General features: G+C 45.6%; 1 protein-coding gene and 1 long non-coding RNA gene across 2 annotated transcripts; one reads left to right on the top strand and one right to left on the bottom strand.

Annotated features, from left to right (window-relative positions):
• Window positions 1-638: 638 nt before the first annotated feature.
• On the bottom strand, window positions 639-14,994 carry NELFB (negative elongation factor complex member B). The gene is made up of 13 exons (XM_083597334.1): window positions 14,791-14,994; window positions 13,727-13,890; window positions 13,183-13,282; window positions 10,590-10,820; window positions 9,506-9,691; window positions 8,561-8,673; window positions 6,248-6,350; window positions 5,699-5,794; window positions 4,813-4,955; window positions 4,087-4,193; window positions 2,860-3,001; window positions 2,278-2,386; window positions 639-1,209 (listed from the first exon to the last, which is right to left on the bottom strand). The coding sequence occupies exons 1-13, from the start codon at window positions 14,890-14,892 to the stop codon at window positions 1,069-1,071; spliced, it is 1,737 nt and encodes a 578-aa protein (XP_083453460.1). The 5' UTR covers window positions 14,893-14,994; the 3' UTR covers window positions 639-1,068.
• Window positions 14,966-24,296, top strand: LOC310754964. The gene is made up of 2 exons (XR_014544114.1): window positions 14,966-15,053; window positions 22,117-24,296. It is a non-coding gene; the product is annotated as an uncharacterized lncRNA (long non-coding RNA).
• The last annotated feature ends 483 nt before the right edge of the window (window positions 24,297-24,779 follow it).

The raw sequence follows: 24,779 nt of genomic DNA, 5'->3' as shown, positions 1-24,779 counted from the left end.
TCCTCCACATGCAGCTGCTGGGTGACCTTGGGCTAGTCACACTTCTCTGAAGTCTCTCAGCCTCACTCACCTCACAGGGTGTTTCGTTGTGGGGGAGGAAGGGAAAGGAGATTGTTAGCTGCTTTGAGACTCCTTAAGGGGAGTGAAAGGCAGGATATCAAGTCCAAACCCTTCTTCATCATCATCTTCTAAAAAGAGAAGCCAAGCTAGAAGAAGATGCCTTCACCCCAGTATGGCTCCCCTTTATCACATACTCAGCCCAACAAGACAATGACAAAAATCAACCAACAACATACAAATCAGTATGGCTAACCTGATCCAAAACACCCACCCACCCCACTCACACATGAAAACAAAGATCACCACAGCCAATCACAAACAACCAACCACACCCTAGGCCAACCCCAACCTCCCTCACCACCAAAGAAACACAAGTGAATAGCAGAGAACCTGCACGAGCAATGCTGACACAAAACCCCACATATATTAAGTAAAATAGAAACATTGCCACCCGACCCCACCCCCACTCACCTTTCCCCCCTCCACCTCTTTCCCCCTTTTCTTCCTAATGTCTCAACAAATGAAACTGATCTGTAAAAAATGTTATTTGAAAAAAGAGAGAGAGACATTGCACACACTTTTGTAAACCAAGAAAATATTTAATAAAAAAAAGAAGCCAAGCTTCACAAATAATTCATTCCCATTAAATTACAAGGCTTCTATATGCAAACATCTAAAAAAAAAATACAAAAAAATACATACACGGTCAGTTTCCTCTCCCCATAATACCAAATCCATTATTATTATTACAGCTATTACATTTATTTTTTATACCCCCAAAGCTGTTTACAAGTCAAATAAGGACAGCTGTATCAAATTTGCCCCAGAAGGCCAATCTTGAGGGCAGAGCTGTCTTCTGGGGCAACAGGCCAGATGAGATTTGGCAACCCCATTCCAAAAAACAGGCAAAAGGTTATGACTGGAGTGTTTCAAGCATCAAGACGTGGGTCTGGTCTCTGCTAGGAGATCAACACAAACTTTGTCGTATAGGCTCTGGAGAAGCATAGCCTAGAGTGAGGGTGGCGGAGCCGCTGTTGGCAGGGGCAAGTCCACAGTTGGGGTTTCGGCGGCGCCTTGGACAGGGCTGGGTTTGCGGAGTTCCAGTTTTTCAATGAGCTGGTTGTAAAGCTCCTTCAAGGCTTCTCCACTCTGCCCGACAAAAACACAAGTTTTACAAAGGTGAAGAAACCTCAAAATCTGAAGCTGCTAAATCACACTCTAGCTGTTACTAGCATTTCTTTTCACTATTTCTTGTAGGCTGTCTGTTTAAATACATATACACACACTTTGAAAGGTGTGTTTATCCATCAGCTGTGTTTAGTTGTTGAGCTGGGGGCCCGTGCAAAATTATGAATAAAGCAAATGGCACCAAGTAAGGGGGACCTGGAAACGGAGGAGAGGAGAGAATGGTACGTCTGACAGTCAACGAAACTCTCCTTCAGGAGTGGGGGAACCTATGGATCGGGGGCACTGAATGAATGCAAATTTCACCTTTGTACATGAGGCTATTTTCTCTGCATCCCTCCCTCGCTCCTCTGTATCCTCCATTAAGGCAGGTGGCCTTGAATTTAGGTTTTGAACTCTATGGCCCGAAAGACTGCACCATTCCCTCACTCTCAAGCATATGTGGTATGGATTGCACCGTGTCCTTAGTGGTACAGCATCTGCTTCATGCAGAAGTTCCCAGGTTCAATCCCTGGCATCTCCAGGTAGGGCTGGGAAAGACTCGTCTGGAACCCTGGGGAGCCACTGTCAGTCCGGGAAGACAATACTGAGCTAGATCTGACACAGAGGAGTGACAGAGACAGGAAGGTCCACTGGCGATAAATGCAGGCCACAATGCAAAGCTTGAGCTTGCCAATCAGGTAGCCTGAAGTGGTACCTCCTGGATTCAGAACCCACCTCCCACCAGTCTCAGATTCTTCCAAGGTAACAGCTCCCTCTACACCAAGGGTTTCACCCCTTTCAGGTACGAAGCAAGACGAGTGAATGGTGTGGCTGGTGATAGTTGTGGGGCCCATATAGAAAGACCTGAAACACCACATTAGATCCCAGGGTGGGGTCTGTGGTTCCCTACCAGGAGTGTCTGTGTCCATGTGTACAAATCCAGATATGGCTTCCTGTTCAAAGCATAGCGTGCCTTCCAAGAAAATCATTCAGGGCAAAACAAATGACTGTGGTACTTGTGTTCACTCCATCTCCCACCCACCACTTTACCTGCTTGGGAGGCTCCAGTGACTTCTGCAGGGACTCCAACTTGGCAGGTGCCACCTTGTGGTGGAGGTGAAGCAGGAGCCTCAGCACGTGTCTGTGTACATTCTCCTTCCTGTTAAGTAGCAGAAGAGATGAAAAGCCTAGAGCTGAAGGACTCTTGGCTGGGGGTTGGGCAGTCCACTCCCCGTCTGTTCCCTCTGGGTACATTGCTGTAGTGGGGAGCAGGTGGCCCTTATTGTGGAGGGGGCTGGTCAAACCCCAAACCCTCTAAAATGGCTTGCAGAAAAAAATATAGAACATTCTTAAGAAAATACTAATAAAACTGAACTTTTTTAAAAAAGGTAGATAACATTTATGAAAAAAATAGATACAATCTCAGTTTTAAAAAAACACAAAAACAATCCAACGAAACAGCATAATCAGGTAGGCTTGCCTAAATAAACAAACAAAAGCTTTTAGCGGGCATTACAAACAGTAGATTGAATACAGCCCAGTTCAATGACAGCACCAGCCTAACAGGAAGGCCATTGCCTGCAAATTCTCTGACTGAGAGCCATGTGAGGCTGTTTCAGAAAAGGACAGTACCTCAAGCAGGTGGGGAGGAAGAAGTCATCAAAAAGGCTAGTGCAGAACTCCTCTTGAGCGAACTCATCGCTGAGGAGGGTGAGGTTGCTGGTGAACAGGTGCAGGAAGATGTCACCGAAGGCCAGATCATTGAATGTCTCCCCTGCAGGACCAAAGCAGCAACAGAGAATCCCCAGGTGATCCTGAGAGGCAATCCTTTTTAACCAGGCACACTTCTATCCCACCTTTCTCCCAGGCAGATCAGGGAAGGGCCAAAGCATCCACCTTGCACACAGAAGGACCAAGGCGGGATCCCTCTCTTTATTCGTAACATGGTCTAAGTTGTACTGAGATGTATGCAACCAACTCTGAGACTGCATGCTAGCTCTCTTGTATCTGGTTGCTCTGGGTTGTAGCCAAAATCTAATCCTACTCAGAACAGACACACTGAACTTAATGGATGTGACTAACTCAGGCCCATTCATCGGGGGGTGGGGCGCATTCTACTCCAAGTAAAATTGAGTTCGCAATATTGCTCGGTTCTGCAGGCAACTGTTTGTGAAACAAAGGAGGGAGATAATAATAGTAATAATAATAATAATAATAATAATAATAATAATAGTAATAATAGTAATAGTAATAGTAATAGTAATAGTAATTTATTATTTATACCCCGCCCATCTGGCTGGGTTTTCCCAGTCACTCTGGGCGGCTTCCAACAGAACACTAAAATACAGTAACCTATTAAACATTAAAAGCTTCCCTAAACAGGGCTGCCTTCAGATTTCTTCTAAAAGTCTGGTACAGTCATACCTCAGGTTGAATGTGCTTCGGGATGAGCGCGTTTGAGTTGCGCTCCATGGCAACCCGGAAGTAACGGAGCTCATTACTTTCGGGTTTCGCCGCTTATGCATGCGCAGGCGCTCAAAATGACGTCACGCACATGCACAGAAGCGGCGAAAAGCGACGCACGCGTGCACAGACGTGCCATCGCTGGTTACGTTTGCTTCTAGATGCGAATGGGGCTCCAGAACGGATCCTGTTCGCATCTAGAGGTACCACTGTAGTTGTTTTTCTCTTTGACATCTGGTGGGAGGGTGTTCCACAGGGTGGGTGCCACTACCGAGAAGGCCCTCTGCCTGGTTCCCTGTAACGTGGCTTCTCGCAGCGAGGGAACTGCCAGAAGGCCCTTGGCACTGGACCGAAGTGTCCGGGCAGAACGGCTGATCCTTTGGAAGGGCAACTTACCAAGGGCGGGGAGCATCCGGAGAAGAGCATTCTTGTTCCTCTGCTTAGTGATGTGAAGCACGTAGTACAGCCCAATCTCGCAGGCGATCCGGTGCTCTTGCAGAAATCTAAGGTGCATAAGAGTTTTAAGCTGCCGTTCCCCACCATTTCCAGGAATGAACAGAGTGAATTGAATTCAAACTTTCATTGCTCTGGCTACAAACATCTTTGGAGTTTAAGAGAGAACTGGTGGTGTCCCATGCTGGTCCTACTCAGAGTAGATGCCCTTGAAAACAATTGGGAAGAGATTAACTCAGATGCAAGCCAGAGATTCCAAGCCCAGCCAACTGAAGGAAGCACTGGCTGCACATACATGTTAAGATTCATAGAATCATATAATTGCAGAGTTGGACTGCAGGAATCACAGCGAAAAAATCCCTGACAGATGGCCAGCCAACCTCTAGTTAAAAATCTCCAGTGAATGAGTTCAGCACTAGAGGCCACAGCCTCCTCAAATGTGGAGCCATCCCTGGAGGTGGGATGGAGCCTAAAGCTCTCTTCTGGCTAGAGCGACAGGAAACAGATTACTTCAACCCGTTATGGTCTCCCCCCCCCCCAATAGCTCTCCACTTTCTCTGGCCACGGAGTTAGTTCCCTTCCTTATGAGTCTTTTTGGACACACCTCCACTGCTTTGCTCGCAAAGAGGACTTAAATGGCAAGACGCTTCAGTGTTCAATATGACTCACTTGGGAAATAAATCTGGGATTGTGGTGGGGTAAGTTGCTGGGCCCTTGTCTTCCAAAGGCAGCTTCTGGTCAACGGTGAACGTGTGGTCATCCACCACGAAAGACATCAACAGTGGTAGGAACCTGGTAATCAAGTCTACTTCCTGAGGAGCAGAGAAGGAAAGTGAGGGTCAATGGTCAGAAAATGGAAGGCAGGGACGGGAGGAACCTGTGGGTTTCCAGATACTGTGGGACCCTTAACTCCCATCAGTCAGCATGGCTTATGGTCCAGGATGATGGAAGCTGTAGTTCAGCATCTGGGTCACAGGTTCCCAACCCCTGTTCTACAGCCTGAAAACAGATGACCTTCCAAACCAATGGAGAAGCAACAGGCCCTGTAAAGCAGATTTGCTAAGTCTGGGCTGCCACTCTGAGCAACTTTTCTCATTTAGAAGCCATGCAGAAGTGTCACGTGGGGAACGGCTGTGGCTCAGTGGCAGAGCACCTGCTTTGAATGCAGAAGGTCCCAGGTTCAATCCCTGGCATCTCCATGTAGGAGTATCCCTCATCTTAAACCCTGGAGAACCACTGCCAGTCAGTACAGACAATACTGAGCTAAATGGGCCACTTCCTCTGCTCCTATGTAGATTCTCTCTTCTCCCTCCTGATTTCCCTTGCTACCTGCCCTCTCTCTCCAATCTAGTGCTGTACCTCCAGCTTGTACACAACCACATCTCCTGTCTCTGGCCTACGCAATCATTACTGATGTCCAGCCCAGACCTGGGAGAAGCACTCGCAGCCATACGTGTCTGGAGTGGTCCAGCTCTTCTACAGCGTGACACTCTATGCGAGAATTAGATCTTAGACATCACAGGCAGCTCAAAGTGATGCACACGGGCACTCTTACCATTCTGGGTTCCTTAAAGATCTGACTGTCAATCATGTCCCAGGCTCCCTGTCCCAGTGTCAACATCCTCAGGAGAAGCAGTAGATCAGGGCTTTCCTGAAAATTCAAGAAAAGCAAAGTAACTCATCATCACCTTTTTCAAATCCTGAAGAACTTTTAGAGTCCTGCAGGATATCAGATCAAAGACTTTATTGTTGGAAGGGAAGAGCATATTTCATGTACGCAGAAGGTCCCAGGCTCAATCTAAAGCACCTTCAGGTAGGGCTGGAAATGTCCTCAGCCTGAAATCCTGGGGAGCAGCTGCCAGCCAGTGTAGGCAAACGCTGAGCTAGATGGACCAATAAGGCAGCTTCCTATGTTCCCATATAGTTCAGCATCCTGGATCCCACAGTGGTCAATCAGGCCAGACCCCCATTCTGACTACAGACTGCTATGCAAGTCTTTTGCACATTTCTCTTGGCAACTGGGGGAGATGGAATGGTACACTCTTGTGATCCTGGGGCCTTCAGTTGCTGACTCTATCTGGGAGACCATCAATGTCTCACTCACCCTGGGTAACATATCCTGCCCAATCAGTTCTTGCAGGTGGCGGATGGTGCTCAGAGCCAAGGTGTTGATGGCAAATGGATCACACAGTATCATGGATAAATCCCTGTTGGGGTAAGGTGGACAGAAAGTAACAGCACATCAAACACGTAGGCCCACAACTGAAATAGGTTTGCTCACACAAAAATATTATTCTGGCTCCTTTTGAAAGCCAGAAAGCCTGTCAAATAATAATGATATTATTGTAGCCATCTACATATGTAGCCTTTGAAAATATGGAGGAAGATCTCTCTGTAAATGTGAATGTTACCAGGCATACCTTTCATTTAATTAAACAGGTATTGCAACTGGGAGTTCTCAGACTCCTAAAAGGACACTTTTTAATCACATGTAAATGAGCTTTCTAAAAAGAGATGCTCTGCTGGCTTCTCAGCGCCAGCCTACTTATGGGCAATCAATGATCTTCAGCTAAAGGCCTACAGGTAAGATTGCTGCAATGTGTTATATACGTAGGGCTGCCTCTGAAGACAGTTCAGAAACTTCAGGTAGTGCAGAATTCAGCAACCAAGTTGCACACCAGAGCAAGACGGTTTGAGCATATTACACAGATCCTGGTCTGACTGCACTGGCTACCAATTAGTTTCCGGGCCCAATTCAAAGTGTTGGTTTTGACCTATAAAGCCTTAAATGGCTCAGGACTGCAGTACTTCAAGGACCACCTCTTCCCATATGAACCTACCCAGACCCTGAGATCATCTTCTGAGGCCCTTCTTCGTGTGCCTCCTCCTCGAGAGGTCCGGAGGGTGGCAACACAAGAACAAGCCTTCTCTGCAGTGGCTCCCCATCTGCGGAATGCTCTCCCCAGGGAAGTTCGCCTGGCGCCTTCATTATACACCTTTAGGCACCAGGCAAAAACATTCCTTTTTAACCAGACCTTTGGTTGATCTGATTGACATCCTATGCCCTTTTAAAATGTGGGGTTTTTTCCCGGGGTATTATTGGGTTGTTGTTTTTGATTATATATTTTGTGGCTTTATATTATGATTTTGTTCTGTGAATCACCCTGAGACCTTCGGGTATCGGGAGGTATATAAATTCAATAAATACAGCTCAAACACAACTCCTCTATAACAGTGGTGGCCTTGCAGATGTGGTAGGACTCCTACTCCCATCAGCCTCAGCCAGCATGGCCAGTGGGCAGGGATGATGGGAGTTGTAGTCTCTAGGATGTTAAGTTCAGCAGAGGGAGGCCTCTTGGTAGTTCAACCTCTCTCAGAAGATTTTGCTACGCTGTCTATTTTCTCCTTCAAATGTCATTTTCCTTTTCCTTTCCCTAACTACTTGATTTCTTTTTTTCTGGACAAACAAGCTGGCTTGATGTATCTTGGCTACCAAGTTTAATACTATAATATTAATAAAAGTATTTTTAAAACTAAGTAGTTTAGGGTGGTGGCCCAGGGGAGGGCATCATTATGGCAGCCCATATGTTATGGAATTCACTCCCCACAGAGGTGCAGCCGGTACCTTCATCATACAACTTCTGGCAAATGCTGAAGATTATGATGTATTATTTGTTCAATTTATGTACCACCCTTTATCTGAACGTACAACATTAAAAACATAATTACACAGAATAATAATAATAATACACAGAGAAGGGCCTTGGAAGACAAGCATGGGGTCTGCGTTTGTAGGGGGAAAGGAGGTCCTTAAGGTATCGAGATCCTGAGCCTGGAATTGGACCTGGAAACTAATTGGCAGTCAGTGTAATCAGGTCAGGATGGGTGTTATAAGCTCAATTCATTTTGCCCAGGTGAGAAACTTGGCCATCAAATTTTGCACCTCTTTATCCTGGCCTTTGACACACGATATGTGGTGTTTTTTTCAGGCCCCCCCCCCAAATATTCCTGTGGCTGTAATCTGTTATAACCATTTTTAATTCTGAATTTTAAATTGTTGTAACCTGACCTGGGATTTGTTGGTGAAGGGCAGACAGTACATTAGTAATCGTCCAGGAATATCTGAAGGAGTCACAAGTTCCCCTTTCCAAAAACACGTTACTACCAAAACAGGTGGTGGGACATTGTGCCTTCTCCCCTCAGGAATATTTCCACTCCTGCCACAACCCTTTTCAAAATATTAATTCCTATAACACCCAGTCTCAGATTCGTGTGGGTAACTCAAAACCTGGTGAACCCACACTATGAAATCTGTTGGTGCTAATTAAAGGTGTTTCCCCCACTCTCTATGAAAATGGGGTGACACTCTGTACAGCGAAAGAAGCAAGGCTGGACCACCTGATTTGCAACGACTTACCCCAGGACTTGCTCTTGCCCTTTCTTCACTCCGTCGAGGAAGCCTTGCAGCTCTCTGGCCCTCTTGTTGTCCACAAACCTCTCTCTAATGCAGGCATCCAGGCACCAGGTGAACTGCCAAAGAAGCAAAAGGTTCAGCACACTCTGTGAGGACACTCACTCTTAGAGACACACAGATTAATTTCCTTTCCTAAGGAACAGACAAGAGACCATTGCAGCAAGTTTGTGGAACAGGGGGTGGTGCCAACATGTGGTGCCATTGAGCATGGTGGGCTTCTCAAGATGCCCACAAGGCCTCTGAAATTTTCTCTTTCTCCATACTGTGCATTTTAAGAAACAACCATCTACTTCCAATACATTGCCTCTTACTTAATAATACATTTTTATTTATACCCCGCCCTTGCCGGTTCAAAAACCGGGCTCAGGGTGGCTAACAACAAATTTAAAACACTTAATTATAAAAGCAGCATAAAATACAGTATAAAAACATGAATAACAATAAAATTCAAAAATCAATTTAGGGGAAATAAGCATTAGATAACCCCCAGGGCTAGCTGGCTGAATTGGTCCTACTTGGGCCAGCGAGGAGACCAGGGGAGAATTAGCTGTGGGGTCTCAGAGCAGGTCACTTGTCTTTTCTCTTAACTAAAAAAGCCCCAAATTTATTTATTTATTGTTTATAAAAGTATTTATGTACTCTTCCATTAAAAAATATCAACATGGTTTTCAACAGTAATGCATAGAATCATATAAACTGTGGGAAATCAGACATCAATTAACCACTGTGGAAAGATGTGTTCTGAACTGTCTGTATTGGCCTATTGTAACATTGCCTCCTTGGGGAATTGCTCCACCCCTCTGAAAAGACAAGAAGGAATTAAGAGGTCTTGTTTCTAACTGGGGGGACCCCCCACAACTGCATGCACCCGAGTCCTTGCACCCATACCTTGTGACAGGGGTCAACTGAGCAGATCTCGCTGATATCTAGGTCATGCAGTGACATCAAGAGCTCTGCCCGCAACGTGCAGTAATGGACATTGCGTGTCCGCAGGAACAAGGTCCGCAGGAACTGCAGCACCATGTCGTAGAGTTTCACGTTCTTCCCGATCATTTGGGTGAGCTTCTGGACCACCTTCAATCCCAAAGACAGAAAAGAAACATGAGGCTGGAGCATCACCCAAACTTTCTAACAGGGAACACCGGGGCTTAAAATCAGGGCAGCAACTTGGAGTCACTTAGGTTCTCTCTCAGTAGGGAATTTGAACCCAGGTCTCTCCCCAATCCTTGTCTAGTGCTCTAATCCTCTATTTTGAGATTTGGCCCCCACATCACTCTGCAAGCTTCAGAGCAGAGCACAAATTATTCATTTAATTTTTAACAGGCCATCCTTCTAATCTAACTCAGTAACAGCAGCATATATAACCTCCCCTCACTGCATTTTATCCTCACAACAACCCTAAGAGGGAGGGCAGCCTAAGTGAGACAGGAACTGGCTGAGAGTCACTCGGAGTCTTGAGGTCGAAGGGATTGATATTTGATCTTTCAAATCTTGAGTCTGATAGTAGGGCTCACCAGTTATTACAGGGCTGGGGGACACCCAGGGCCAAATGCAGCTCTAAGCTCTATCTGGTCCTCAGGACTCTCTCCAGGCCACACAGATACCAGCCATGCCCCTCTCCCCAGACCACACCCTTCAACTGGCCCTGCTTTGCACCCTTGAGCGCTTCTACTTGGCTGGAATGCGTCTCTGAACTCCGATATAGCCTTTTGCTTGCACGGATGGAGGACAGAGCTGGGGTGTGAATGTGTGAACAGAAACAAACCTACTGTGCAAAGGTAAAATTCATTGCTCCACCCACTTTTGCCTCCTACCCTGCCCACCACTAGCAAGTGGCCCCCAGAAGGCTACCTGCAAGAGTATTTGGCCCATGAGCTGAAAAAGGTTCCCCACCCCCGATTTCTTAAAAGAACCCAGTTTCCCACTCCCAGCATCAATGCTCAAACCAATGTGCTTGGTGCTTGGACTTCACCTCGCCTTGGCGCCTCATTTTGGGAGTAGGGCTGAAGAAGTTGTGCAGGACAGAGAGGTCACAGCTGAACAAGGCATTTTCTTTCTCCAGGATGTACTGCTTCAGCAGAGGGGACACCTCGTCACCAAACAGGGCCTGGTTATCCTGCCAAATCTGACGCTTCACCTCCACGGCACATGCTTTGTACAGGTCCTTGTCAGCCATCACCAACTTCAGCTTCTTGTCTGGCACCTGTGGCCAGACACACAGTTAGGAGAGAATTTCAGTGAGAGTTAATCATAAGGTTGGTCCCTTCATGAGACCCTGGTAACAGCATCCTTTGCATTTAAGAGCTGGCATTTTTGTCACAATGCTCTTTCAACACTCCAAATTAGTTATGACTATTATTTAAGGAAACTTGTTGGCTGACTTTCAGGAAAGAAGGCAGGGCTGCCCAATTCCTTTTGCTCCACCTTGATCACTGAGATCTTCTGATGGAGTTTGTGGAGACTGACCCATCTCTGGAACATAATCAAGCTGAGTAGGTCCAGTAACTCAAAGAACAAACATCTTTGCCCTCTTAAACAATCCAGTAGTAAAATCAGCAGCAACTAGGCCCCTGAAAACCTTCGAAAACCTCCTCCTAACAACAAAGGGACACGGTAAAGCGATGGTATCTGCAATATACAAAATACTACTCCAAAATCCCACAAACTCCCTAGACACGATCAAAAAACAATGAGAGGATGACATAGGCTACAAGATTAACCCCACTCAACGGATCAGAATGTGGTCTAAACCCCCCTTTAAATCCATATCAACAAAAAGAAAAGAACTCACTCTGAAAATCACCTACAGGTGGTACCTAACACCAAGAAAACTAGCACTAATATGCCCAGGAACCTCACCAAAATGCTGGAGAGGGTGCACCTCTACAGGCACATATCTCCACATGTGGTGGGTGGGAGTGTCCCAAAATCCAACTATTCTGGGCAACAGTCATACGAGAAATATGTAAAATAACCAAGCAAGTATTACAAATCACCCCAGAAATGGCCCTACTAAACATCTTCCAAGACAATAATGCCTACTTACACCACAAAGAACTCATAACCCACCTACTCTCAGTAGCCAGAAACATCATAACCAGACACTGGAGAGACCAATGGTACCAAATAGTATAGGAAACAAGCCTTACCAGAAAAATTAACCAATAAACAAACTGACACGGGGACAAATAGAAGAAGATGCCTTCACCCCGGTATGGCTCCCCTTTATCACATACAGAGCCCAACAAGACAATGACGAAAATCCACCAACAGTATACAAATCAATGTGGCTAACCTGATCCAAAACACTCACGCACCCTACTCACACATGAAAACAAAGACCACCACAGCCAACCACAAATGAACAGCCACACCCTAGGCCAACCCCAACCTCTCTCACCACCAAAGGAACACAAGTGAAGAGCAGAGAACCCGCACAAGCAACGCTGACACAAAACCCCACATATATTAAGTAAAATAGAAACATCACCACTCAACCCCACCCCCACTCATCTTCCCCCCCCTCCACCTCTTTCCCCCTATTCTTCCTAATGTCTTAACAAATGAAACCGATTTGTAAAAAAAAAAAGCGTTACGTGGAAAAAAAATACGAGAGAGAGAGAGAGAGAGAGAGACACTGCACATACCTTCGTAAATCAAGAAAATCTTCAATAAAAATACATCAAAAAAGAACAAACTTCTTTATAAAAATATTTTAAAGTTCTATTAAAGGAAAGCTACAGGGTTAAAAAAAGATTTATGGTAACAGCACAAAGTAAAGTAACTTGGAAGCTTAAAAAACATCAGAGCTTTCTTATCTGGCTAACAAGTGAACAAACACTTACGCAGCTACGCAGAGTATCAGTTTTCAATTCAGCAGCATAACTACAGCACGAGAAGGAAGATAACCCGTCAGATTTAAGCAAAACTGGCCCCAATCCCATTACTTGATGGAACCTTCAAGACAGTGAACTCCCACCCCTCCTTATCCTGAGGGAGGAACCACCTGCTTCCCATCAATTTTAATTCTCTGGCCTTGGAAGATTAATAAGGGGCACCTGTGCCTGGCAAAAACTGGTCTTTGTAGTACACACAAGTTTTTACTGTTAACGTTACTGACTTTTTATTGTAGTTACTGCTGTATTTTTTTATGCGATGCAATGCCTTGTTATATTTTCTACGAAAGAAACTTCTTGGCTGCCTTTCATGACGTCCCAGATATATTTGCAAAGCAGATGCTCTAGAAGAGTCACAGCTCACTGGTAGAGCATCTGCTTTGCACAAATAAGGTCCCAGGTTCAATCCCCAGAATCTTCAAGAAGGGCTGGGAAAGACTCTGGCCTGAAAACCTGGAGAATTGTTGCCAGTCAGCATAAACAATACTAAGTTAGATGGACTAATTCAACCAGACTCAATATAAGGAAGCTTCTTATGTTTCTGACACTGAGCTACAATCCATCCCCATGAGAATACAGAATCCTAGGCCCAATACCAAATTCTAGGCATAGGCAGCCTTCCCCAAAATCAGGCAATGCCAAAGATTGAATGCTAGTGATTCAGTGTACCTTGGGCAGGTGTTTCATGACACACATCACCACAGGTTGGATTGATGGCGCCTTGACCAAGGGAAAGCTCTTCTCCAGGAGGTCTTCCAGCTTCTTGTATCTGGAGTGTGGGACAAGAGAGGCATGCAGAACATGTTTAAGGTAAAGGGACCCCTGACCATTAGGTCCAGTCGTGACCGACTCTGGGGTTGCAGTGCTCATCTCGCTTTACTGGCTGAGGGAGCCAGCGTACAGCTTCCGGGTCATGTGGCCAGCATGACAAAGCCGCTTCTGGCGAACCAGAGCAGTGCACAGAAACGCCGTTTACCTTCCTGCCAGAGCGGTACCTATTTATCTACTTGCACTTTGATGTGCTTTCAAACTGCTAGGTTGGCAGGAGCAGGGACTGAGCAACAGGAGCTCACCCCGTCGCGGGGATTCGAACTGCCAACCTTCTGATCGGCAAGTCCTAGGCTCTGTGGTTTAACCCACAGTGCCACATGTTTAGCGCTACTACAAAAAGAACAGGAAGATGTCCTTCCCCACAGAAGTATTCCAAACATACCTTTCATCAACCTTTCCTTCAGAGGCGATGGCTGAGACCCTCTCCAGCAGCTTCTCCCTCAGCTCGTCAAACACAGACTGGTGGAACTCAAGCCTGGGGGTGCCGTGAAGGTCCAGGAATGGCAGGGCGGACTGAAGAGTGGGCAGGAGGATGCCATTTTCTGTCTGTCAATGTCATACACAAACTGTGTCAAGGTAGCATGCTGCAGATCTCATATCTCTAAAGCAAAGGTGGGGATCTCTATCTGGCCCTTAGAATTCCTGGGTCCTGATGGCAAAGGGTAGGTAATAAATTATTACTATCTGACAATGCCTCTTACTTGCCTACATATTGGAGAGGGACGTTCAAATGTGTGCAGAAACTAGTCTACTGTACAAAGGTAATTTTTACAATTTTTGTTCCACTCAGTTTTGCATCTGGCCCTGCCCACCACTGGCATGTGGCCCCCAGAAGGTTGACCAGAAAGGAAAGCGGGCCTTGGATTGACAAAGTTTCCCACTCCTGCTTGAAAGAGACTTAATTGTCAAGAAGAAGAGTTTGGATTTGATATCCCGCCTTTCACTCCCTTTAAGGAGTCTCAAAGCGGCTAACATTCTCCTTTCCCTTCCTCCCCCACAACAAACACTCTGTGAGGGGAGTGGGGCTGAGAGACTTCAAAGAAGTGTGACTGGCCCAAGGTCACCCAGCAGCTGCATGTGGAGGAGTGGAGACGCGAACCTGGTCCGCCAGATTATGAGTCAATCGCTCTTAACCACTATTAGGACCTATTCCTAGGTAAGTGTGCCTAGAATTGCACCCCAAAGCAATTTTTGTATACTGGGTGTGTGTATGTTTTGTTTTGTATGCGGTTTGCATCTAAAAACAACAACAACCGGGCATGGCCTTACGGCCGTTTCCTACACGAGAGCGTGACTGCACTCTGCACATGCTCCGAGAGGCACCTTCCTTTCTTTTTTATACGAGGCTTGCGCGGGAACACAAAGATGCAACCACACCATCTCTAGCCGGTGCCTCAAAGGTTAAGCCTCCAGGGCCACGGGAGGGACGGAGGGAGGCCCACGCACCTGGAACTGCTCGATGGCCTTCAGCGGCTCCGTGCAGTTGGTCAGCGTCTCTTTCAAGTCTTCCCCGTTAGCCACTCCGAGGTCCTGCAGCCCGGCAAACATGGCGCAGCACCCTCCTCTTTGAATGGGGTCCGCCCGCCCCCTTATGCCTGGGTCTCACATCGCAACCGGCCCCCCAGAGCGCCGCGGAGCACTCCCGTAAGGCGTCCTCCCGCAAACCGCTCCTGTAGCACAAAGGGTTCCGCTCTGGGCGCAGGCTGAAGGTAGGTCTCTCCACGCATCCCTCCAAACTTTGCGAAGGGGACTGCGGCAAGGTCTTGAGAAGGGCCCGCTCTTTTAACCACCACAACGGTACCGGTGCTTTTCACTGCCAGTAATTTTCCCGTTGCTCCTTCTGTATATGCTGCCCATCTAACCCAAGTTATCTGGAATGCTTCCAGAAACAGGCAAACACAATTCGGAATAAAACCTTGAAAAGACAACCTTCGTCTGATCTCAAACGCGCAGCCTTATTAATGTGGATTTTCATGAGCTGCCTAAAGAGTTGGATGACGGTGTTTTGTTGGCGTGAGATACACACGCTCCCTGTGGCTGGTGGGGGCATCAGAAATACAGCCTTAAAATACAACCGTCATCTTTTTTCAAACACGCAGCCTTAATGTGGATTTTCATGAGGTGCCTAAGAAGTAGGATGGCAATGAATAGCTCCCTTGGTTAGAGCGTGGTGCTGATAATGCCAAGGTTGCAGGTTCGATCCCTGTATGGGGCGGCTGCATGTTACTGCATTGCAGGGGGGGGGGTTGGACTAGATGATCCTCCGAGACCCTTCCAACTCTAAAGTTCTATGATGAATGTTTCATATGTGTGTTTTTCTGTGAAACACACACACTTCTTGTGGCTGGTGTGTGGAATGGCAGTGGTGGTAGTGAGGCAAGTAACGAATTGTAGGTGGTGCTATGTATGATTTTGTTAATGGTATAATGTAGTTATATATTTTTAATGTGTTGCAAGTTGCTTGGAGACTTTTGAGTAACAAGGGAAAGAACTAACAAGCGACAATGAAAGTAATTAGTTACGTAAATGTTTACATCTTGCATATATAGGAAGTCTGGCAATGTGTTTGCATTATTTATTTATCCTACAAAACTTTCTTGACTGTAGTAAAACCCCAAAGCGGTTTACAACAACAACAACAACAACCATATAAATTATTTAAAATATTAATATTAAATATTATTTAATATTTTAAATAAATATTAATATTAAATATTATTTAATATTTTAAATATTAACATTAAAATACAAAACAAGAACAGAAAACAAATGAATGTTTTTGCCTGGTGTATAAAAATATGCAATGAAGGTGCCAGGCAAACCTCACTGGGGAGAGAATTCCATAAATGGGGAGCCGCTGCAGAAAAGGCCCATTCTCATATTGCCACCCTCTGGACTTCTTCTGGGGAGGGCACACAAGGACAGGCCTCAGATGGCGATCAGATAACAGTTAAACTAATTATTTGAAACTTACAATGCTTAATATGGAAATTTTTTTTTAATAAAAAATAAAATTAAAAACAATGGAAGGAGGGACGGATTTCAGAAGGGATTTGAATATAGCAGATTGTCAGATGTCACTATGCTACACAGCAAAAGCAATCTCCCTCACACCAGTTCCAGGCATTCTCAATAGTCAGGGCTTTTTTCCCGCCGGAACTCACTCAGTTCCAGCACCTCTTAGGTGGGTGCCATTGCTATTCTAAGAGAAGGTAGGAGGCGTTCATGGTGAGTTGCGGCACCTCATTTTCTAGAAAAATAGCACAGAATACAGTATTGTTCTATTTTGAGTTGCTATTGGTGATGATATTTTTAATGTAATTTTTGTGGGTTTGCTACCATGCCGAGCAATCCTGGCCAGACAGGCATATCTCCTGTGTCAGTTAAGCAGTATCCCAGTTGCTCCTGGCTGGGGCAGCATAGATATTTCTTAATCACAAAGTCGTAGAATCGTAGAGTTGGAAGGGACCGTAAGGGTCATCTAGTCCAACCCGCTGCATTGCAGGAATCTTTTGCCCAACATGGGGTTAGAACCCATGACTCTGAGATTAAGAGTCTCATATTGTGCCAACTGAGCTATGCATATATATCACTTTGCACCTTTCCACTGGCTTCTATGTGATGCTTTGTGGGCTGTGTTTACATCAAATGCATATAGCACCCACCTAGCCCCTCTAGGAATTTTGGGAACTGTAATTTGTGCTTCACAGAGCTACCATTCCCAGTACCTTTAACAAAACTACAGTTCCCATAATTCTTTGAGGGGGAATGTACAGTGTGTACACTTTTGGAGGACCACTGAATAAAGAGAGCTAGGATGAAGCATTACTTTTTCCATTGAGATAGTCGCTCCATCCCCTCAGTCATTTTGAATGTATTCGGATAAAGAACCATCAGAAGGGAGAGTATCAGAGGCCTTGAAGTCACCCATCAGCAGTCAACTCTAAAGCACTATCTGAGCAGGTACACAGATCACCTGCTCTCTGCCTTGTCAACTTTCTATTTTTACTTTCATTATCGTCATTATCATTTCTTTTTTTAAAAAAGAAAAAAAGGTACCAGTACTCACGATGAAATTGTTACATTAAGTGCCACACTTTTAACATTTGGGGCAGGGGAGAAGGATGCCGGTACAGCGAACTCTTGAGTAAAAGCTAAAGGGACACCTGACCATTAGGTCCAGTCGCAGACAACTCTGGGGTTGCAATGCTCGCTTTATTGGTTGAGAGAGCCAGCACGACTAAGCCGCATCTGGCTAACCAGAGCAGCGCACGGAAACGCCGTTTACCTTCCCGCCAGAGCGGTACCTATTTATCTACTTGCACTTGATGTGCTTTTGAACTGCTAGGTTGGCAGGAGCAGGGACCGAGCAACGGGAGCTCACCCCCTCGCAGGCATTCGAACCGCCAACCTTCTTATCGGCAAGCCCTAGGCTCTGGTTTAGACCACAGCTCCACCCGCGGTACTCTAAATTTGCATCTTATTTACACATAATTTAGCACATGCAGACTTTATGCAAATCTCTCTTTTTTGGGGTGTCACGTCTAAGCAGCCACTCTTGATGCACTCCTCTCTATTCTACCAAGGCCCCTTTTAGGCTCTGTAGAATCACCAGTGCACAACATCACGTCTGACCATTGGCCTAGAACAAAGTGGAGCACGCCAGGCATCTGGGATGACACTGAGGACAATGCACATTTCAGGCACAATGAGGTGGGGAGAGTGGTTTTCCTCGTGACACAGAGGGGCTGGGGAAGGGAAGGCCTTTAGAAATATTAATAATCCTTCTTTAAAAGTCTGTTTAACAAGTGATTTATGCCTAGTGAGATTACCTTCGTTGTAACTGGTTTTCAGCGCTATATCTTCCTTCCTTCCTTCGTGTCTGTGTGGAAATTAGGAGCACTAATAAATATTTCATGGCAAAATTCACAAATTAGGAGACGGATACAATAGATTGCTGTGCCTCTCCTCTCTCCCCCTGCCCCACTTTTTTTCTTTCGACCCAGAGGGCTGGCGTGTTGGATTGATGAGCCCTTCCACTGAACCAGACGGCTGCTCGGCTCATTTGGAAATGGGGGGAGGGGGGCAGTCCAGACAACACAGTATCACTCCCTGCTTCTCCTTTGGTGTTTTATGCAGCTCTTTTGCTCTTCTTTGGAAGTGTTATGAAATGACATTGCCTTGTGTAATTCAACCAGTAAGAATCGGTGGTCTGTTGTTCTGTATTATTCACATGACACCTTTGATTCAATAGACACACAGGTAAAGGTGCCACAGCTGACCTGGAGTCTCCAGGTTTGCCTGCCTCCCTCCAGGCAGCAGGTGGACGGCTGCAAATTACTGCATAGACCCTGCTGGAGGGAGGTCTGCTCCTTCCCATCTCCCAATTAACCTCATTTGTTAGTCTTTGTGTTTTTGTGTGTGCAAATAGCATGCCCTCAGTGACTGTTGTTAATGCTTAATGTGCCATGCTGAACGACATCACCGGTGGCTGCTCCCTGGCATCACCAGGGGTCGCCCCAAGACATTGCTTTGGTGGTGGTGGGACAACCACATCAAGGTTTTCCCCCCCTACAATCAAGTGGTCAATACATTTTATGAAATAATCACTGGGGCCAGCCCTCCGCCTCAAGTCTGACCCGTGAAATCTCAGGCTCAGGGGTGCACCTTTCCTGGCAATCTTACACACAGGTTGTGGGTGGGTGGTGGGCCAAATGTGGCCCTCCAGGCCTACCTGGACATCAAGACCATCCCAGGACATGTCCCTTGCTGCCCCTGCTCTCTGCCCCCTGCACCGTGATTTTACCTGGCAATAGGAAGCAAACAAAACCTGATTGCAAGCATCACTCCCCCCCACTTATGGCTCCCAGTTACAGGCATTCAGAGGCATACTGCCTTCAACAGTGTAGGCAGAGCGTAGCCATCGTGGCTAATAGCAACTGATAGCTTTATTCTCCATGAATTTGTCTAATCCTGGTACACTTACCGTATGTGGCACATTTTCCTCAAAACAGCAAATAGCAGTTGCTGATGGGGGGGGAGTGTTGTTTTAATAAGGAAAGTAGCATGAAAGGGAAAGGGTAGACATCCCCACTCATGTTGCTTTGATTATAATCTAGTTTGTGGTTACTTTGGGGCCACTATTCTTTTTCCCCCTGAAAGAGTCTTATCACAGCTCTCCATCTCCTTTAATGAATTATTTTGTGTGTGTGAAGGTCATGGGAAAGAAGTGAATAATCAGTACTTCCAAGTACAGTGGTACCTCAGGTTAAGAACTTAATTCGTTCTGGAGGTCCGTTCTTAACCTGAAACTGTTCTTAACCTGAGGTACCACCCCAGCTAATGGGGCTTCCCGCTGCCGCCACGGCACAATTTCTGTTCTCATCCTGAAGCAAAGTTCTTAACCCGAGGTACTATTTCTGGGTTAGTGGAGTGTGTAACCTGAAGCGTATGTAGCCTGAAGCATTTGTAACCCGAGGTACCACTGTATACTGCCTACTTTCTTCTCCACTGAACCCCTTCCCACTAATATTGTATACCTCCATCTTCCCTTGGGCCTCATTTGCTGATGACATTTTTTAATTCCTGAAAAGTTGAGATGCCATTTAACATTTTGTAACACATCAGCAACTCAGCCAGGTAGATAGTGCTGGGAAAGAACTCTGCTAGAAACCTTGGAAAGCTGATGCCCAGAGTAGACAACACTGGACTAGATGGAGAGAAAAGTGTGACATGATGCAAGGCAGCTTCATGTGAGACTGCTCTTAAAAACTGTATTTTACCTCTCTCTGTTTCCTCATATGCCAAGATTTGGTGGGTTGACAAAAAATAAATATTTCCCTGCACACTGTATATGTGTCCTGCACTTTAATCCAGTCCTTCATCCATCTGTGGCTTGTGCTAACACAGTGGCAGCCCATTTGACAAGTGTAACAAGTCTGTCCTGTTAACACACCCTGTCACTTGTAATCCCATTGCAAATGTGTCCCAGGTCAAGTTTCTTACGTCGAGGAGTGTCACTTAAAGGTTAGGGCACAGAGCAGAGGGTAAGAACCTTTTGTGGCCTGGGGCCACACTCCCTTCCGAGCAACCTCTTTGGGCCCACATGACAGTGGTGGGTGGGACCAGATGCAAAAGTAGGTGGAACAACAAATGTAAATTTAAACTTTGCAGAGGTTAGTTTCCGCACCCATCCACCTACTCATCCCTAGTCTCCAGCCAGGCAAGCAAAACTGAAACTGCTAACTTAGATGGCTTTAAAAGAGGATTAGACAAATTCATGGAGCAAAGGGCTATCGATGGCTACTGGCCAATGTGGCTCTGCTCTCTTTCCATAGTTGGAGGCAGCAATGGTTCTGAATATTAGTTGCTGGAGACCACATGAGGACAGAGTGCTCTTGTGTTTGGGTCCTGCTTGTGGCTTTGCCATCGGCATCTAGTTGGCCACTGTGGGAACAGGATGCTGGCCATTGATCTGATCCAGCAAGCTCTTCTTATGAACAGCTGTGCCTGCCCAGCTACTCAAAAGGAGAGCATGGGGTGTGGGTCAATTGTTGAATCAATTGTTGGACAACATGGTGACGGTGACAGGTAAGGCTGTTTGTCACTGAGCTCTGTAGTCTGTTCTAGTTTTACTTTGTTTTGTTTATATATATATATATATATATATATATATATATATATATATATACACACACACACATACATATATGGGTTTTTTTAACATATCATTTCCAACAATCATATAACCTAACTTCATATCTTATACAATGTAGACTTCCGTCAACACCTCTGATTTTTCATTGTCATTTATTCTGCATTTCTTAATTTCTCTATTACTGTTAATTATCATTAACTAATAACTTTCCTCATAGTCTTTCTTGCAATATTTCAAATAATCCTCCTTACAAAACTTCTTGCAGTCCTACTAGCGTAATCTGTTCATTACCATTACTTTTCAAATAGTTCATATATTTACTCCAGTCTTCTAAGAATCTCTGGTCCCACAGATTTCGAACCCTTCCTGTTAATTTGTCTAATTCTGCATAGTCCATCAATTTCATCCGCCATTCTTCTTTCGTCGGTAATTCTTCTTGCTTCCATTTTTGTGCCAAACTTTGTTTTTATTTTGAATAGTTTTAAAGTTTTAAAGACAGTTGGCTCAGTAGTTAATTGCTACATACAGGCAAGGAACATATCTGCCTCTATCATGGTGCTGTGCCATGCCTTATAAACTTAAAACTTGTATACCTATGCTGGGATGCTATGCTGATTCCTTAAAGGAAAATTTTAAACCTACCAGTTGTTGGGATATTATAGAAGAAACTTGAAAATGGTCTTGAACGTGTTGCTAGGCAACGGAATGTGTGTGTGTGTGTGTGTGTGTGTGTGACCAGTGTAAAGTTTTGTAAATAATAAAGACTCTGAGAAACAGAACCAAATGGTGTTTATTCCTGCAATGGGAATTTCACTAAGAGATAGCTGGAATGCTGCTGCTGCTGCTACTATAAAGAAGTAAAAGATGCAGGAAAACTTTTCTGTAAAAGGAACTCTGCTGCAGAAAGAAATGAAAACCCAAGAGCGTATCTAACCCAGGAGTGATACCTCTGGATGCGAACGGGATCCGTTCCGGAGCCCCGTTTGCATCCTGAAGCGAACGCAACTTGTGTCTGCGTGGGTCACGATTTGCCGCTTCTGCGCATGACGTCATTTTGAGTGTCTGCGCATGCACGAGCGGTGGAACCTGGAAGTAACGTGTTCCGTTACTTCCAGGTTGCCACGGAGCGTAACCTGAAAATGCTCAACCTGAAGTGACTTCAACCCAAGATATGACTGTACTCACGCATCAACAGTTATGAGTTAGAAGGCGAGAGCTATGACAAGGATTCTCCCTAAGACACCCCCCCCCCAACCAGGCCCACCTTTCCACCCTAATTCAGTGTTTTTGCCTGTCTGGAATATCTGTTTGAACTCTGATGCTTCTAGCTTACCTGTATGGAGAAGAGAGAGGTGTGTGAGAGCACATGTGGAAGCAAGCTTATTGTACAAGGGTAACTTTGGCAACAACTGCTGGGCAGATCTGAAACAAGGTCCACTAGTTGCTGACCTCTCCTTTGGGCATTAACTGTTTTCTCTCAGCCAAATTCTTATTTGTCTGTAAAAAGCAGGCAAAATCCTCAGAAGGCATTTGACTGGGGCACAGGGGAAGGGCAGGGATTAGGGTATTTTTATCTTCCTTCCTCTTGCCTGAGGCATGAATGTGAAGCTGGGGGTGGTTGGTGGGAATTGGGATGGCTTAAATTTGGGCCACACTTTCAGAAATAATGGCTAGCAAACAGTGAAGTAACAAACTCTAGCTCTTCTTTCTCTAGGGAAGAGAAGGCAGAGCCAGTGTGGTATAGTGATTAGAGTGTTGAACTGTGATCTGGGAGACCTGGGTTCAAATCCCACACCTGACCATGAAGCTCACTGGATCACCTTTGGCCAGTCACTGCATCTCAGCCTAACCTACCTCACAAGGTGGTTGTGAGGATGGAATGGGGAGGGGGAGAAATGTGTACACCATATTGAGCTCCTTGCAAGGAAATAAGGCAATACTACTACTACTACATCTGGAATGTTGTCTTCATCTGCAGTTTGCTGCTTCGCTCAAAACCTCTGCCACAGTATCCTTGTGAGAAGCTGGTGACAAGGGATCCCTGTAGCTTGTGAGCTATGGTGCTGAAGTGTGGCGTAATCAACACCCGTTGCTCCAGTTGAGAAATATTGACGGCTTTCCCTCCACCTCTTATGACGTCACACTGGGAAGCTGTTGTCGGAGCTGTTGCCATGGGGACACTAGCAATGCTACTGTGCTTGCTGGCATCTGTCATGCAACTCTCGGTCTTTTGTGTGACTCAGGGAATGCATGCTGCTAGACAGCCCCCCACCCTCCCTTGCCCCGTAACACACATCACTGGGCAGCTTGGCAGAAGGACATCAGTGATTCAGAAGGTCATTAGGATCGTGCAATTCCAAAGCTTGCACAGGAGAGGCACAGGGAAAGATTGTAATACATGGGGTGGGGTGGGCATTGGGAAGAACATAGATGAACCTTGTTGGATCAAACCAAAGTGCTAGCATCCTGTTCTCACAGTAACAACCAGGTGTGCCAATGGGAAGCCCACAAGCAAGAACTGAGTGCAACAGTGCTCTCCCCACTTAGGAACAAAGGAAATTGCCTTCCACCAGGTCAGACCTTGATCTATGTAGCTTGATATTGTCTATACTGACCGGTGGCAGCAGCAGCAACTCTCTAGGGCTTCAGGCAGGGGACATGCAATAGCCCATCTAGTCCAGCATCCTGTACGTTTATTTTGTGTGCCCTGATTCCTCCAATATTCAGCTTCATTGGGTAATGATAAAGAACCACCAGAAGAAAGAACACCAGGGACCCTTAAGCTGCCCATCAGCAGCTAGTATCTGACAGCAGACTAAGAAGACACACACTTCACTTGGACCTTCCCCACTATGTGTATGTCTGTTTACATTGAAGTATTTATAAATCTGCATCTAAATGCATACATCAGAACCTGCACTTTATGTCAAACACTTCCTTTGGTGACGTTTAAGCTGCCAGCTGAGATGCACTCATTCCTACTGACTATGGCCTCTCTAAAGCTCTGTTAATCCATGATTCTGCAGAGCCACCAGCATGCAACATCATGTACAGGATGCACTCCTGACCAATGGCCTTGAACAAAGCAGAGTACACCAGACATTGAGGATGACATTCAGGACAAAACACATTTCATACTGTCTTGTGTGCAATGATGTGGCAAGTTCTTAGCACCTGGATAGCAGACAGAGCAAGCTCAGGTCACCTGCGTGCAGTCTTTCGCACCGTGTGTATTTCTTATTCAGAGTTATTACTTCTAAATTTGCATCTGCACATATAAATTAGCATATGCAAATTGGTGTCCTCTTTTGGGGTGTTGCATTTTCTCTTTTATTTATTTTTTTGGCAATGCATAAGTGGCCATTGAGCTACTAGTTGGCTAGGGCGGGGGAGATTCAGTGCGCAGTAAGTATGGTCTCCTGAAATGTGAGCTACAAATTTCACACATCTGTAGATTTAGGATCCCTCCAGACTGGTGTTTCTTTGTTTCGTTTTTAAACAGGTGTATTCCGCAGCACGCCATGGGTGGTGCATTAATGGTGGAATTATACTGAACTGTCTGCACATCATTCTGTTTTATTAGCTGTCCTGTAATGTACTCCCAATGTTACTGCATTACTGTTGTCTGGAGGGGCACCTTTATGCTAAAGCACAACAAAAGCACCCCTGTCCCAACACATTTATGATATAAACCTTTACATGATTTCAGCAGGAGGTTACAATGTGTACAGCGACCGGAAATGAAGCTATATGTCTGCCCCAAAACGTTTGCAGGCAC

This window comes from Podarcis filfolensis, assembly GCF_964270895.1.
Source record: "Podarcis filfolensis genome assembly, chromosome: Z".
NCBI classification, from domain to species: Eukaryota; Metazoa; Chordata; class Lepidosauria; order Squamata; family Lacertidae; genus Podarcis; species Podarcis filfolensis.
This window is presented reverse-complemented; position numbering and strand designations above follow the sequence as displayed.